The sequence below is a fragment of the Cyprinus carpio genome, chromosome B17 (genome assembly GCF_018340385.1).
Source record: "Cyprinus carpio isolate SPL01 chromosome B17, ASM1834038v1, whole genome shotgun sequence".
NCBI lineage: Eukaryota > Metazoa > Chordata > Actinopteri > Cypriniformes > Cyprinidae > Cyprinus > Cyprinus carpio.
The window spans coordinates 23,866,979-23,884,762 of NC_056613.1; the positions used below are offsets into that span (position 1 = coordinate 23,866,979).

General features: G+C 34.9%; 1 protein-coding gene across 4 annotated transcripts in view; it reads left to right on the top strand.

The window, feature by feature from the left end:
* Nucleotides 1-462: 462 nt before the first annotated feature.
* Nucleotides 463-17,784, top strand: part of LOC122140192 (myelin transcription factor 1-like protein) — a 92,230-nt gene continuing 74,908 nt past the window's right edge. For all 4 annotated transcript variants that reach the window (XM_042742877.1, XM_042742879.1, XM_042742878.1 and 1 more), the window contains exons 1-3: nucleotides 463-566; nucleotides 2,065-2,113; nucleotides 2,271-2,304. In XM_042742877.1, coding sequence (XP_042598811.1) covers nucleotides 2,065-2,113; nucleotides 2,271-2,304 — 83 coding nt within the window. In that variant the 5' untranslated portion in view covers nucleotides 463-566. The remainder of the gene's footprint in view (nucleotides 567-2,064; nucleotides 2,114-2,270; nucleotides 2,305-17,784) is intronic.

Consider the following 17,784-nt stretch of genomic DNA (forward strand, 5'->3'; position numbering starts at 1 on the left):
TAATGAGATCTCATTACCTCATGTGGTCTATAATCATTTCCATTTATGTTGTGAACAAAAATATGAATCATATGGAACATCTTTCTTTTTTTAGTGGTTGTTTCTTTAAATAAATCCTATTAAAAACTGTAAGCGATCCTGATTGGAAAAACAGCATGAATGTGAAATAAAAGCAGTTCCTCCCTCTCAGCTGCGGTTTATTTCTCTTTAAATCAGAGCTGACAAAAATCCGTCATATTCTATATGAAGTGGGGAAATATATCTAATAAGCTAAAGAAAAATCCAAATTTACCATTGATTTTTCTTTTATTTATGGTAACTTGAAGCTTAGAGTGAGAAATGTATGTGGGGAAGATATTAAAACTGCTACGCTGCTGCATGCTTCCCAGTGTAAATTATGATTTGCATGCTCATTTATGTCTATAATTACAAGTTTCTATCTTTTTTTTGTTTTTGAGAATGTGATTTTGGAGGTGTTGTGGTGTCTTATCAGTCGTCTAACATAGAGGGCCGTGGGGCAAACAGAGGTCTGAACCAAAGAGTGATTACACCGGCAATTACATCAGGTACCACTTCACGTTATCTGTCTTTCTTTCTGTCTACACAGAGACGCCTACAGTACTTGATCTCATAGAATGCATAAACACAATCAAGTGTGTATTTTTGCTATTAGCAGACTTGAACACACCCCTTATCTGCCATTGGTTGGGCTAACAGATAGTCCTGCCCTACACTCACACCATTGGTTGAGTCACTGTTGCTGTTTTGAGCTGATCTAGACATGAACAAATCAACATTTTGAAATGAATGTTTTGTGCTACAACACCATTATGTTACATGTTTCAGGAAGACAACTTACCAATGACTTTTTTTACACATCAAGCTATCCACTTTATTTTTAATGCAATAGTGGGGGAAGCCATTTGTAACTTGAATATTTAAGGCCTCCTGTGTCATTTGATTCCACTGATTTTACTTTACCAGTTATTTTACAAAAATAGTCTGTTCTGCTTCTTGATGTTATTCAAATAATTTATAATTTATGTCATAATCATAAATGCTTCAGTTTGTAGTGCAAATACTTTTATCCTATCCTTTGTTATTAATAGTTATTTATCAGTAGTCACTAATGAATCGTAAGTTTTGCTCATTCACTGAAAATACAAAAATGAAAATATGCTAGAAACGTCTTCACCCTCAGGCCATCCTAGATGTAGATGAGTTTGTTTCTTCATCAGATTTGTAGAAATGCAGCATTGCATCAGTGTCTCAGTAATGGATGCTCTGCAGTGAATGGGTGCCGTCAGAATGAGAGTCCAAACAGCTGATAAAAACATCATAATAATCCACAAGTGATCCACTCCACTCTAGTCCAGCAGTTAACATCTGGAGAAAACCAAAGCTGCGTGTTTGCAAGAAAACAAATCAATAATTTTATTTTTAAAGGAATTAATAATCCATAATAACACCTTCTCCAGTTAAAAAGTGGTCTCATCTGAGTTAAGAGAGAAATCTGTACAGATTAAGCACTGTTTAACAAGCCAAAACAGTCCAAAACAGCTATAAACAAATATGTGGGTGGATTTCGATGTGAGAGGACAACAGGAGATTGACTATTTTTTACTGTGTTATAATGGATTATGGGCATGTATTTTGCTCAGAAGTAATGTTAAAATGCCTTAATGATTTGTTTATTACAAACATGTAGCTTTTCAAGTTACAAGACATTAACTGCTGGACTGGAGTGGTGTGGATTACTTGTGGATTATTTTGATGTTTTTATCAGCTGTTTGGACTCTCATTATGACGGCACCCATCCACTGCAGAGGATCCACTGCTGAGACACTGATGCAATGCTACATTTTTCCAAATCTGATGAAGAAACAAACTCATCTATGTTTTGGATTCTCCAAATCTGATGAAGAAACAAACTCATCTATGTTTTGGATGAAACTTAGTATTTTAACATAAAAAAAAGCACACTCTACTGTCGTTAATATATGGGCTTACGTTACAAATAAAAGTTTTTATTAAAACGTTGATTGTATTTGTGGCTCTCCGCAGATGGAGGTGGATGTAGCAGAGGAGAAGCGCCATTGCACACGCTCAAAAGGTATTCTCCTTTCCATCACTTACACATAACACACAGATGTAATGTGGCGATACGGTCAGACCGGCCTTTTGTCTGAGTGATAATCTAATCTTCCTCTGCCCTTTCAACTGACCTCTCACGTTCTCTGTCTTCTGTCTCTCTCTGTGCTTCTTCACAGTTCCCCTGGAGCCAGCCATACAAGAGTTGTTCAGGTCAGTGTTTTTACAGACTGAATCACACACACACACACACACACACACACACACACTTTCTCTGTCACACACACACACACACACACACTCACACACACACACACACACACACACACACACACAGACTCGAGCCCACAGGCTGGCAAAGAGGTCTTTACCTGGATAATGGCTGCCAATAAGCAGTGTTGAGATCACGCTTTCCTCTTCTCCTATTTTCTTTCCATCTGTCATATCCGTTTGGGTGATGATAAAATAGTGTCCCTTTGCTAAGCTGCAACTATTTCTCTCTACAATGACATATGGCCAGTTTCTTTCAGAGCCAAGTAATACAATAATTCAATACACACTCTTTTACAAACTTGAAGGTTGTTCTAGACTGATGTGACACTCTGCAGCATTTTCTCAAAATTATGTGAGAACTTTACACCCCTGGTTAGCATAAATTAACATGAATAAATATATTGGGTGCATATTGCCTACTATTATTTGTTTATAGAGCTGGAAAGGCTGGAATTTGGCAGCATATTTTTGCATTAAATTATGGATGCATCTTCTTTGTAGTATCAGAACTTCTCCAATCACTTGGCATCCTAAAAACGATAAGGCTCAACCTCAGTGTTTGGCGTGTCTCATGTCACATGTCTCGCGTGATTTTCTAAGTACAGTATATTCATGCAAACATAATCTGTTATACCTTAAGTGAATGTTTGGGAGACGTTTTTGGGGAAAACATCGGATGTGTAACATTTTATTAGATCCGTGCATTACACTATGTCTTAATATATAGGCCGTCTGTCGCATTAATGTTAATCAAATGATAGAAGACAAGAGGGAATCACTCGCTGCTCTCGATTGAACTGCTTTCGTAGTTTTAAGCAATTTATTTGTATTGAACACACTTAAATGATTTTTACATTTTACTATTTGCTTTTCTGACTTGAATGCTTTTGTTTAGATGTAAAATTATAAAAGTAATAGCCTACAATATACACTTGCTTCTTTCTTATATTTGTTCTTTTTTTGCAACAGTTCTCATTTATAACAACAAAGATAAAATAAAAAATAGCTATACTGTGATTATTAATTTAGTAATAATTGTTAATAAGAGAAGTGGGGGAAAGATGTAATGTTTGTAGGTGGTTTTGCTTTGGAACCTTTAGAAAATTTTAAAACAGTTTTTCTCTGAATTGACTTTGCTGACTCTATCGACTTCAAACAGGTGTAGCTCATTCATTTTTCATCCGATTTCAACAAATCATACATCAATTTGAAGGTATTTTAATGTTATAATGGAAAATGTAAATAACTCATTTTTGAAAATATGCTCATTGTGACTCATTTTACCAGTACAGGTCACAAATGATTTTATTCATATAATTACCTTGAATCAACTTTTTGTGTACCAACAAAACTATTTTGTGAGTTAAGTAAATTAAATAAAAATAAAAAAATGTTTTTTAAGGTAACAAATGCAGGTTGTTGTTTTTTTTTTCAGAGTGCAGCTTTACTGACTGCATATTTTTGTATTTATTTTTTTAAGTAGGCCTACACAACAGAAAATTTGATGCATATTTATTAAAAAAAAGAAAAAAAGAAAGACATGACAATAAACATTAAGCACTTTCAAAGTTGTTTTTGACTTGACAATGATTTTTAGTTTTTATTTTACGTGAAAATTTTACTTTAATATTATAGCTAGTTTAGCTTTTTATATTTTTGGGCTAAAATATTAAACTATTCCGAATACCTGCAGGGGAATAACTAATGTCAGAGTTTTCAGTGTATAAAAAAAAAAAAAAAAATAAAAAAAAATCTAGTTTTTATTAGTTTCAGCTTCTAAAAATGTCTTCATAATTGGAAAAGTCATAGAATCGAACCTTTTCATACAGTATTTTTAGTGTCTGTTGTCTGAATCATACCTGACTTCAGTATCTTACAGCTAGTTTGATTGTCACTGGACGTTTGATGGACAGCTGGTTCTCTGCTGTATTGATTGGCATATCGGAGAAGAAAGCCTGGGAATGAAAGGTGGCAAAAAAAGATGGAGGTGAAGATTGCATTACTGTGCACCTGCTCCCTCTCTTTGATGTCGCCTCCACCAGCAGCTTAAAGCAGATAATTAAAGATAAATAAAACAACAGTTCAGTCATTACTATCAGCCCCTCTCTCTCTCTATCTTTCTCTTTCACGCTTCAGATAATTTCTTCTAGAGCTGGTGGCTTCTCATTTGCATGCTTATCGAAGTGTTTTGACTATCCAACGGGAGCTGCAGTGCTAAGGTGGGATCATTAATATGTTAATTAGTCCTTTTGACACTTTGCTTAAGCATGTGTACAATGTGCTCCTCATCCGTGACTTCAGTCACATACTCGCTGGATGTGCGCACACTCCCTAAACCCATTCGCCTCTGTTTTATTGCCAATATAAATACTTACAACAGGCAGAAAAGCAACTAATCAAGCGGCCACTTGTGGGCTAATGGTCCAGCCTACAAAAAATATTGTAATTAGTCTAATTCTGTATTGCTTATATATTTAGGTCTTTTTGTTGGGGAGTAGCCAACTAAAAGCAGTGACACTAGTACCTGAAAGGGATAGTTCAGCCAAAAATGAACATTTGGTGTTCAAAAGAATGATTTCCGCTAGTGAACCTCTTGAGGCCAGGGAGCAAGGTCACTCGCACAGCTCTTAGAGTTACACACGCATGACTTGCAGGTCAGGGATGCCTTAAATAGCTGCAAATATTGCTGGCGAGTAAACAGACTTTCCTTGAATGGGACTTTAGAAAAGCAGCCAAACATTGGAGCTCACGTGATCATTCTGCTGTGAGATCAAGTTTCAGTGCAATGGAGAAGTTTTTCTGAGAGATGTATCTGTTCTGTTCTATCTGCCTACATACATTAGAAAACTATTCTGAGTTTGATTAATGCACTGGTAATCATTTATTCTGTTCATGATTTCCACTGCTGCAGTTTAAATACAAATGATATCCCTTCCAGGAAATTTTTGCTTACTTTTATTCAAAAAATATGTATTAAATGGATCAAAAGAGGCAAAAATGCATGTATAATGTTACTACAGATTTCTATTTCAAATAAGTGCTGTTCTTTTGAACTTTTTGTTTATTTGTGAATCCTGAAAAAATTACATGTATCAAGGTTTCCACAAAAAATATTCAGCAGCACACCTGTTTTTAACACTGATAATAATCAGAGATGTTCCTTGAGCAGCATATCAGCATATTAGAATGATTTCTGAAGATCATGTGACACTGAAGACTGGAGTAATGATGCTGAAAATTCCGCTTTTATCACAGAAATAAATAACATTTTAACAGATATTCAAAATGGTGCAGTTCTTTTTGATCATATAAATGTAGCCTTGGTGAGAATATGAGACTTCTTTAAAGACATTCATAAAAATGTACTAATTATCCCCATTTTATATATATATAGTATACTGGCAAAACATCCCATTTGTGATCAGATTGTCAAAATCTATGGTAATTTGTGCAGGTCTTTAAGGATCGCTCGTAAGGACAACCAACAGACAGCATGAAGGGCAACCAGCAAGCAACACAATGATCACAGTTTAGCACTGTGTATCTTACACATTTGTGCTGTACTTCCAAGCAGCTATAAAAGGGGCCATTAGAAACACGTAACACATATTTGACAAAGGCTCGCAGTGATCTAAACTCTCAGGTCTCCACTCAGACTCACAGTCCGCCTACTCAGGTTCTAGATTACTAGCTTCTCTTCCCCCATGTTCAGTTTACTCCCGGCTGAATGACTGACACAGCTTTGCTCTTGTAGCAGGCAATCAGTGCAGCCGTTTGAGGTGGCTGTGGAATTACAGGAGCCTGCAGACAAACGGCTCGTCTAGCAGACCTTTGGCTCTGTGATAAGATGAATGAGGAACTGATCTAAACTGAGAGGTGGGGGTGCTTACAGAAACAGGTAGTGATCATGAGGGAGATTAGTTACACCCTCCTGCCTGGCCCGACCCCAAAACCCACCTCATGTTCCTCATGAGAACAGACATGCAATTATACAGGCGGCGTGTAACCATGGTGACACAAAAATCTCCAATAATTGTGTGCAGAGTGATTGGCTTTCCTTCTTAACGAGATTCAAATCTGCATGCAAGTATAGATTCTTAAGAAGCAACACCACATTTATTTATATACATTTGTAGGTGAATTTTATGAAATATGTCAAGGTAACATTTCATGCCAAAATCAAGAAAATAAATTATATTTTTTATATTTTTATATTTACAGTAATTTTATACCTATTTTTATAATAATATTTTATACATTGTAACAATGCATTGCTGCCATAAAGCAAAAATGTATGCAATTTTACTGTAGTATAGTACGTAAAAATAACTATTACACAATGGAAATATAGTGGTAAAAAAACATTCAAAACATAAATAACTGCATTTATTAATGATTTAAAAACAATTTTGAGTAGAAAAATTGCTTAATTGTCATTAAAGTAATATCACGTAAAATTAATATTTAAGACTTTCAACTTAATGGTCTTAAAATAGAGACGATTTTCTAAAATAATAGATAACTTTCATTCATGTTTCATGAGAAGAAGGACAGGGATTTGTATTAGGTTTGGGATTTGAACCCCTCACTTAATATTTCACACCAAAATCCAAAATCGAGAAAAAGAAAATTATGCTTTATTAAAGAGAATATAGCCTATTTTATACTCAAAATATTGTGCATTGCAACATCACACTGGTACCATCAAGCAAAAATAAATAAATAAATATTTTAATTTTATTTTTACTGCAATACAGCAAAAATATAGTATTACACTAATAGACATTATTATGCCCCCCCCCCCAATAAATAAATAAATAAACAAAACAAATCAAAACAAAGAACATTGTAATATTGGTACCATAAAGCAAAATTGTATTTATTTTTACTGCAATTAAAAACATGAATGCTACACTAATGAAAATGTAGTGATAATTTAATTTAATGATAAAATAAAATGAAATAAAATAAAATATGCATTAAAGGGTAATTATTTAGTATATTATTAGTAGTATTAGTATTAATTTGCTTAAATGTCATGAACATAATGTCACAATGCAGAAACAAAGAACACACACACACACACACACACACACACACACACACACACACACATTTTAACATTATTTATTTATTTATTTATTTATTTATTATTATTATTATGTTGGGGTGAAATGTGACCTAGACATGTTGAATTTTTATTGGAAAAAGCACAGGAATTAGGATTAGGTTTAGGATTTGAACTGAGCAGCTGAAATTACAGGAATCACAATTCTCCTGTCTGGAGTTTCTGATGAAGACGGGGCAAGAAGACATTACACACCAACACACGAGACTAACACACATTATTCAGCGTTGATGGCGACCTCTCGCTAATGCACTCACACACATGCAAATAACTACAGCAACGTGTGACATCAATGTTTTGAGTGACATTTAGTATCTGGGTTGCACAAGATGCTCCATAAAAGAGTCATGAGCAAATCTGTGAAAGTTGAATAATTCATGTAGCGAGAGGTAAAAACAAAGCACTGCTGTTATTATTTGTTAATAAGATACCACAGCTAATGAGGGAGCCGCTGTTTACAGCCTGCCTTTGCTTTTTTAGGCAGTCTTTCAGAGAGCCAGAGTCGACTTTAAAGGAATTATTTTGCTTTATATAAGCACTGTTCCAAACCCTAGAGAGATGTCTACCTAGTCCTAGACAGTATATTAAGGCATTATGGACAGTAGGATATGAGGTATTTCTACTTGATATATCTGACTATTAATCATAATTCAGCTATTTCCTAACGTCTGGGAAGATAATTTACACTGCAATGCAGTGTTTTTATGTTTTCAGACATTTTATTGCATGTTAATTTAAAAAAAAAAAAGTTTAATTTTCAGGCTAGACCAGCCAGTGCACATGCGCAGATCTAAGCACACGTCTCAAAACACTGACTGTTTCTACAGAAACCGGGACTTCTAACGGCAGCTGCAATGGCGTGCTGACTTTATTGATTAGCAATTGGCTCTTTCATTCAGTAGGCGGGGCTTTGTTTGATAGAACGGCCATGTTGAGTGTTGCATTTTTCCCCATTCAAAACTATACGAGTGACACGTCCTGGGTATTCTATAGTCTTTGTTAATAAACAGAACTATGTACGTCTTGTGGAAGAACATTGTAGCCAGAACTACTTCTATCTGTTTATTAGGGGTTTAACGATACAAGTATTTGTATTGAACCATTCAGTACGAGGCTTTAGGTACGCATTACAAACCAAACGATTCGTTGGACTAATCCTATTACATATGGAAAATAAAAGAACTTAAAGTGTGTGAAATATAATGCTCTCAGTGCCACTGCGCTCAACAAGGCAGTCCGAACGATGTGACAGGTAGTGTGCTGATAGCTATCGATTACTTATTGATTTCTGATGTTTTCTAAAGCATGATAGGGACAAGGGCAATGAAGAAATACTTTTTGTGACAAAAGTCAGAACTCCTGTTATGGTGTAGATTTTTGAGCTCCACTCTAGTCATAAAATAATCTATTACTTTTCCTATATAATTTGTAATGTGTAAAACAGTGGTAAAATATCTATTTAGAAGTCTTAGACCTTTCCAATGATATTGTCATGATTTGATTAGGATGTATTTGCATTATAGTAAATGAAACTTAGGCGTCCCACTGGAGGGACTGGTGACAGAGGTAAAAATATACTGACGTAAAATGTAATACCAAAAAACACACAACAGTTGAAGTTATGATCAAGTACTTTACACATGCTTTAGTATAATAATCAATGTATCAAATTAAGTGTACTTTTTAAAGTACAAGAAGACATTCCCCCAGATTCTGGCATCCAAGTTGGATCTACGACATTAAGTGGCTATTTATTGCACTTTTCCATATCTATACAGTGTAGAATAACTTAAACAGAACGCAGAATTTGGCAAAATCCCATTTTGTAGGATAGCTGACGTGTTTTCTTACCAAACCAGAACCAATATCATCTTTACATCTGCATCTTCTATGTAGCTGTGACTTTTTGAATAACGGAGTGTCAGCCCATATTATAAATATCCCACTATACTGTCATTTATGGCTCATCTGCTGTTATATAAACTCATACGTAAACTAGCCAATGATGGATTGATACTCTACCCAACTGCCTGAACACAAAGTAATTATGGGAACAGTAAATAGATTATCGATATTACTTATATAGTGTGTGCTAGCAAAGCATTGGTGAAGGGGATAAGCAGAGCAAAACCAGATTAGGGCTGAATAATGTGTGTAGCTGAATAACTGCATAAATACTCTGTTGCAGTATTGATGTAAGGCAGATATGGGTGTGAGAAATCAGGTGCCTTATGCACAGACACAGCTTTCTGGGCAAATTTTATTGGTCAAGGTATTGACTGTTGTTGGAAAGGTCACTTAATGGATATTTAGACGTGATGCAGTGCTAATACTATGTATTTTGGATGTATACCATGTTAGTACCCTACTAGGCAAAGAACTTTGGAGGACAATGTAAATAGCAGGGTTAGGGTTAGGGTTATTTATGTATTTATTTTTGTGTTTTGTTTTAGTACTTTATTTTGCAGTCCTGTTCTGCATGTACATACTATGTTCTGACTATAGTGATTACAGTAATATGGTAATAACTAGACTGTAACTCTGAACCTTGAAGTCTGTAGTTACCTTATGTTACTCAGTGTTTTCTTGGTAAGTACACTCAAAAATAAATTATAAAAAATGTTGTATTAAGTAAAGTTTTTTTTGTTTTTGTTTTATTACACATTTAAGAACTGAGTAATATTAACTACATACTACTGTATATGGTTAGTGTTAGGGTTTGGCTTAGGGTCACTTGCATGTAATTATGCTTAATTAAGTGTTATTATAATAGTAAGTACAAGGACACCTTAAATAAAGTGTTACCAAAAATGCTATTTCATTCCTTCTACTTTACGTTAAATTCAGCATGCATACCAACATGCGCCATGTGTAACATTAAAACTCATTCAAAGCTGTATTTAGTGTCGCTGATATACTGTTATAGTTTTTATTAGTTTAAGTTTTTTAGTTGTTGTTAAAATTTTAGTAATTTTTTTTTTTTTTTAAATTTTTGCAATGTTTATGTATTTTTTTTGTATTGTTTTAATTATTTTAGTGTAACAAGTTAAACTAACTTAAACTAAAACAAAATTTTTTCCCCCCATGGCAACTAGGTGAAATAATATGTTACATTTTTATTTCACTTATTTTATTTGATGTAACAATTTATATATATATATATATATATATATATATATATATATATATATATATATATATATATATATATATATATATATATATATTATTTTTATTAACACTTTTAATTTGTTTTTATATTTATATTTAAAGTTTTTGTTTACATTTTTGTGAAGTTTTAGTAACTTTTAATTTGAAGTTTTGTATTATCTCTCAACATCATTTTATTAGTTTGTAGTTGAAGTTTTATTTTAATTTTTTTTTTTTTTTTTTTTTTTTTTTATAATGTCAAGTTATAAGTTATATAAATTATAAGTTGTATAAAATAGTTATATAAATATAAAAGTTATACAGTTTTTTCGCCCTTGGCAACTAGCTGAAATTATATGTTACATTTTTATTAGTTATTTTATTCAAGTGCAATTGTATAGCTTTAGTTTTTAGTAATATTTCAAATTAAATATTACTAAATAATATTTAGTAATAAGTCGGGGAAGTCATAATACATCCTTTTGTGTGAGACTTTGAGCTTTGTAACTCTGCAGATCTTTTATGCGCAAATAGCTACATTACACACTAAAGAAAAGGAAAAATAGAAATCGCATCATATGACCCCTTTAACTAAAAAAAATAAAATAAAATCAAACCATAAAAACATTTATGCTTGTGATATAATTAACGTTAAAGGGATACTCCACCCCAAAATTAAAATTTTGTCATTAATCACTTACCCCCATGTCATTCCAAACCTGTGAAAGCTTCTTTTGTCTTTGGAACACAATTTAAGATATTTTGGATGAAAACTGGGAGGCTTGTGACTGTCCCATTGACTGCCAAGTAAGTTACACTATCAAGGTCCAGAAAAGTATGAAAGACATCTTTAGAATAGCAGAGGCAGCGTACACTCTTCTGTGTCAGCCGTGCTGCACAGATGCGTTGTTTTCTTTCAAATCAAAGCATAAATATGGGTAGAAAACGTATCCTTGTGGCGCGGCTGACACAGAAGAGTGTACACTGCTTGTGTTCAGCTCATATTCTCCAAAATGGCGCTCAGCTGATGTGGAGAGACACAGAAGAGACAAATTGTTGAATAAAGTTGTTATTGTTGTTTTCCTTTGTGTACAAAAAGTATTATCGTTGCTTCATAATGTTACGGTTAAGCCACTAATGAGAAATGGACTATTCTGACGATGCTTTTCATACTTTCCTGGACCTTGACAGTGTAACTTACATGGCAGTCTATGTGACAGTCACAAGCCTCCCTGTTTTCATCCAAAATATCTTAAATTGTGTTTCGAAGATGAACAAAGATTTTACGGGTTTGGAACGACATGGGGGTAAGTGATTAATGACAAAAAAAAAATCTTTTTGGGGTGGAGTATCCCTTTAACGTTAATTATATCACAAGTATAAATGTTTTTATGGTTTGAATTTTTTATTTTTTATTTTTTTTTAGTTAAAGGGGTCATATGATGCAATTTCTATTTTTCCTTCTTTAGTGTGTTATGTAGCTATTTGTGAATGTATAAGATCTGCAGAGTTACAAAGAAAAAAAGTTCAAAGTCTCCCACGAAAGGGTCCTATCTAAAAGAAAAGGCTGATCCAGACTGGGCTAGGATGATGTGGATTAGGATAAAATGGCTCGTTTTTACATAACGATGTGTGTATATTTGAGTATTTGAAAATATTTGTTCACGCAAAGAAAGAAGGCGTGGTTTCAGGAAGCGCAGTAATGTTGATGCAGCCATGTCAGGGAGACGCTGTGTGTATCTGTGCCAAAGCAAAAGCACTTTATTTGGCCTCCCAAAAGTAGATGCAATGAGGAATCATTGATTAAGATTTATTTACAACAGAACAGCACAATCCATTGCAATGCATTTTATGGACGAGAGTTTTGTGAACATAGAGTAGCCTACAATGCTGGCTGTGCAAAGGCTATTTCTAAAAAAAAATAAAAATAAAAAGGGTCAATTCTGACTTTGCTATGACAATCTGGCACTTATTCTGAATCAGCTACTGTAAGTATGTTTTCTTTGCTATTGACTGTTCAAATAAAGAGTTTTGCGCATTGAAGAGTATCACGTTGTGTGTGTGTGTGCGTGAGAGAGAGACAGTATCACTCAGAGTGGAGTCAGCTTTCTTAACCGTCCGTGGCTTGTGTACTGCAAACACATACGAGCTTCATCACTGTGTCTGTCACACAGCTCTGTTTCCCTTTTGGGCTTGAATTGATTGAAAAACTAAGGACATTATTTACTGTCTTAACATTTATGTTGAAAGCTGAAGCTCACGATTATGGAAAGGGGCGTTATATTTCCGACGCATGCTTATGGTGTTCGGCCAATCACGATGCACTGGGTCAGCTGGCCATTCAGAGCAGACTGTGCTTGTCAGAAAAGAGGGGCTTTGTAGAAAACGACACATTTGAGAGAGGCGGGGCATAGGGGACCTACAATAATGTACAGTATTTGAAAAATAATGTGTTTTTGAACATTAAAGCATGTCAACATATTCTGTTACACCAAATACACCAAATAATGATCTTTAAAATAGCATCATGTGACTCCTTTAACTGTAATAACCCTGAATTGAAGTCAGTGGCGTGGCCCAGCACGTTCCCTGTTTGCTGGGTGCTCATGTGGCTAATCGTATTTCTGATGGACATTAGTGATTGTTTTATTGCAGGTCATTCTTTCTGAGCTGTTATTTAATTGTAGCTGTTGCTTTTTGTTATTTCTTTCTTTATTTACACAATTGTTGTTCTTTTTTCCTTGAGAGCATGAATATGGGTCCTTCTCATTTCCATAGCTGCAGCTGGGCTCAAATAATTGCCTTTTCTTGGCACGAGCGTGTTTGGGAGCTGAAGTAGAGCATTTTCCTCCTCCTTTGGATTCCGTGGATGGTCTCAGGGTTGTATTATTCATACCTTGACAGATAGCACTCGCTAAAAGCATTGGCACGCGGCCAGGCTGGCAGGGCGGGATTTCAGGTGGACAGGCGGACAGACTGGCACGATAGCCAAACACTGGACATTTCTAGCTGTGGCAGAAAGAAAGAATAAGCGTGAAAGAGAGAGACAGGACTTCCTAATGAACGCTGGGAGCAAGTTGGACTGACAAGCTGGCGCATCGTCACCCAAGCCCTCAATCTTAGCACACTATCAATAGAGCTAGTCAAGCAGCACTGCCTGGTGAGGTACATTAATCACTCGCAGCCCCTCCTGTGCTATCACAGCCCGACACTGCAAACCACATTTCCATATTTAATGGAGGCTTAATTTGATTGAATGACTGCATAGAGGAAACCAAATTGCATAGGGAGGTCTACCAACAATAGGCAGTGTGCGACGTCTAATCAAGTGCTATTGTCAGATACCTGCAATGGGGTCCACTTCACATGGTGCCCAAATGTGCCATACTTTCAAGGGAAGGCCACATTGTACCTTTCTGATTTCAATGCTTTTTTCATTTTCTGGGTTCATTTTGAAAATGTATTCATTTATATGTCTAGGCCTAAATTTGGAGATTTCAAATAAAAATTCAATTCACTTGGATTGCAGAGTTTTAGCATAGATAAGCTAGTAAACTTAAATACACAATAACCGGGTTTATATTTTTATCATTAAAATCCAATTTGTTTGAGTGTTTTAATATTGCTTGTTCCACAGATCTAAATCATATTCATGCTTTTAAACAGAGTTAATGTAATAGATTTAACAGTAAACAGATTTATGCTGATTCTAAGTAATTTCAATAAATGCATTTTGAAAATATGATTATTTAACAAACAGATGAACATGAACAATGTCATTTTTAATTTGAATTTATTTACATTTTATTTATTTGTTTGTTTTGCAATCTTACCCATTTCATTTATGTGTGACTGACAAATATGCATCAAATTGAAATGTGTTCAGTTTATTAGCAGATGGACTATTCTGATGATGTTTTTCATACTTTCCTGGACCTTGACACTGTTATTTATTTGGCAGTCTATGGGACAGTCACAAGCCTCCCTGTTTTCATCCAAAATATCTTAAATTGTGTTCCGAAGACGAACAAAGCTTTTACGGGTTTGGAACGACATGGGGTTAAGTGAATAATGACAAAATGTTCATTTTGGGATGGAGTATCCCTTTAATGAAATCTTGTTTGTGTATGACTGACTTTTAAAAAAGTTTATGATGTTTAAAACTATACAGTCAAATGGTTAGAAATTTCATTTCAAACACATAAATCTTAAATTTAGGCCTAAATATTAAGTGGGGTTTGTCAACCCCAGGGGTTCATCAGTTGAAAAGCTAATAATTATTTAAACCAAAACCCTTTGTTTACTTGCATGTCATATGTTTGTACAAATTTTAAATCTCAAGGGACTTTGCTTAAATACTTTGGGTCAAATGGGTTTAGTTAATAAATGAGATGATCCCTGAATGCATTGCAGTGAGCTCATTTAAGACATTCATGCAATATATTAGACATAGACAACCTATTTTATAGAACTTATTTTATTTTATACATTTTGTTGTTTTCTGTTATTGATAAGGTATGTTATGGTATATGGAACATTCTGCATTATTTTCATTTAGCAGTTATAGACCCACATGTTACTAGTTGCCTTCATTGTTGAAGCAGCAAATATGATTTTCTAAATTAAGCTATACAATTTATGTTGCTTAGTGATTAATCACCTGTCTTGATTAGTCAAAGTTTATAAGTTCAAATGCAGATGGTGGTGATTAAACACTAAATGGTGATTTATTACCACTGTGCCTCTGAGGTACCTTTACCTTGTTTTTGTGTAAATACATTGTATTTAGTAACAGTAATCCACAGGAATCAAATTTAAGCACATATTTTTAAACATAATAATATCATTAATACAACTGGGCACATATAGTTAAAAATAAGCAATTAATTTAAACAAAAGGCCAATGGGCAGAATTCCCATGAGCTGGTGTTTATTTAAATATCTGGTTTAGTCATGAAACTCTAGCCATCTAGCCCCTAGATACGTCCTTTGTACGATCTGCTTGCAATCAATTTATTTACAACAGGGCACAAGCTGATTTGGCTCATCAGAATCAGCAGCCAATAAGACTGCTTGTTCAACATTTAAATCTTCTGGTTTCAGTGTGTTTGCTGTAAGCGGATCCCCTTTTTGGGGGTTAAGTTTTTGGTGTGTGTGGATAGCATCGTCAGAATTGGATCTCCACCTGTCTGGGTCAGTTTTATGATGGGATTTATTATTCCCTTTCATGCAGCAGCATCTTAGACCAAATGCATTGTCATATCCATTAACACACTAAAACTATACCAAGAATTGAACCATGTTATGAGAACACTTGGTATTCATATACACCATCCCATGGGCACCAGATAGTAAATGCAAGTGTGTTCACAATGCTTTTGGGGCCATGTGTACACTGATGTATTACACCACACGAGATGTTTCCTGTGTGCAGGTGCAACTGTTTTCAAGAGTCGATACCCAAATGAGAATGAACAAATTTCCATTTTTGTTGAAAACCTTTATGCTGTCTTTATGCAGTTTCTAGTGGACAGCCAATGTGCTGCAGTTCATAGAGAGGTGAGTATGATAAAGTGCTTTTAGGTGCATTCAGCCAGGTTGGTTGCTGTATGAACGTCTTTCACCTTCATTGACCTTAACCATTCTCTGCAAGCTGTTTTAATGGTAGAGAAGTATGGATAAATACGCTCAATATGGGAACACTCAAGCTCTTTCTTTTGGCTTTTGTGTTTGAGTCATTTTGTAGCAGAATTTTGTTAGACCTAATGTGCTTCTCTCTACCTCTCTGCCTCTCTCCATCCTTCTGTATTCCAATCACTCCTGCTGGCTTCCTCGTTGTCTGCCTGCCAAGATGGCAAATCCCACTTGGATTTGAGCCGGAGATCACCATGGCGACGGCACTCTTGCCGCTCGCACATATAGATCGCAGTGTAGTGGCACAGCGAGAGATGCTTTTATACCAGCAGTCAGAACATGCACGAATTTCACAAATCTTTCATTCTAACGTCCTGGCTCCATTCTCATCACATCAAACATGCAGAGATATGCATATAATGCCAATGACCTGCTGAAGCTGAAATAGTCGGCGTTTAATTACAAAGCATGTGAATTTATGAAGCTCATTGTAAGTTAGAATCCTTCAGGTACACTTGCTGTGTCTCCTTTCACTATAATATATTGTGTGATCTTCATTTAGAGCTTTTTCTTCAGTATTAAATGAATCAAAGAAGTCCTAACGGTGGAATTGATGCACTGAAAAAAATGGCTGAATTGTTACACCCCTACAAATTTGTCTATTATAGTATAATACACATTGCTTTTTTGTTATATTTCAAAGGGCCTGTATGCACACATACTTAATGTGCTTACTTTCAGGTTGCTTGATGCAATAAACAATCTTTGTTTACCTTTTTCTAACCCAAGACACATCAGGATCATTTACTAGACATTATCATATGAATTCCCTTACAAATAGAGCCATTAGGTTCAATTAGATTCATTAATCAAACTGAATCAAATCTTATTGTGAACTGCACTGCATCAAATCAAATTGTTGAAATTCCAAATATTTTTTTCCAGAATTGAATCGAAAACTATGAATTGAAATGATTCTCTTTCTACCAAAAAAATCACACCCCTGCAAATTATACATCATCATAATGCTTTAATAGACTTGTTCATACTCTTCTGAGAGTAACATTTGCACTTTTTTTTCTCAAAAACATGTCCTAACTTTGTAATTCACTTGTGTTTAAGGTAGAATGTACAATCAGCCTTCATATTTGCAAAATAAACCACAACAGGGTGTTTAGAATGCCGGTGCAACATTGAGAAGTTGGTTTGGTTTTGCAATAATAACCAGCTGACTGTACATTATGCCTTACACATTTGAGCAGAGAATGATGCGATTGACTTGAGTCAAGTATTCCTGACAGCTGTGTAATAAGAAATATAACAGGATCCTGTCGTTCTCACAGTTCATCCCACATTGACTGCATTTGTTAGAAAGAATACCATGCTGCAACATTTATTATAACTGTCAGTTTAGTTCTCAGGCTGTTCGGGGCATCTTTGAAGGCCGCATGCGCAGCAAGGACTAAATTTCTCCATACATGACTGACATGAATGGAATAAGACAGACG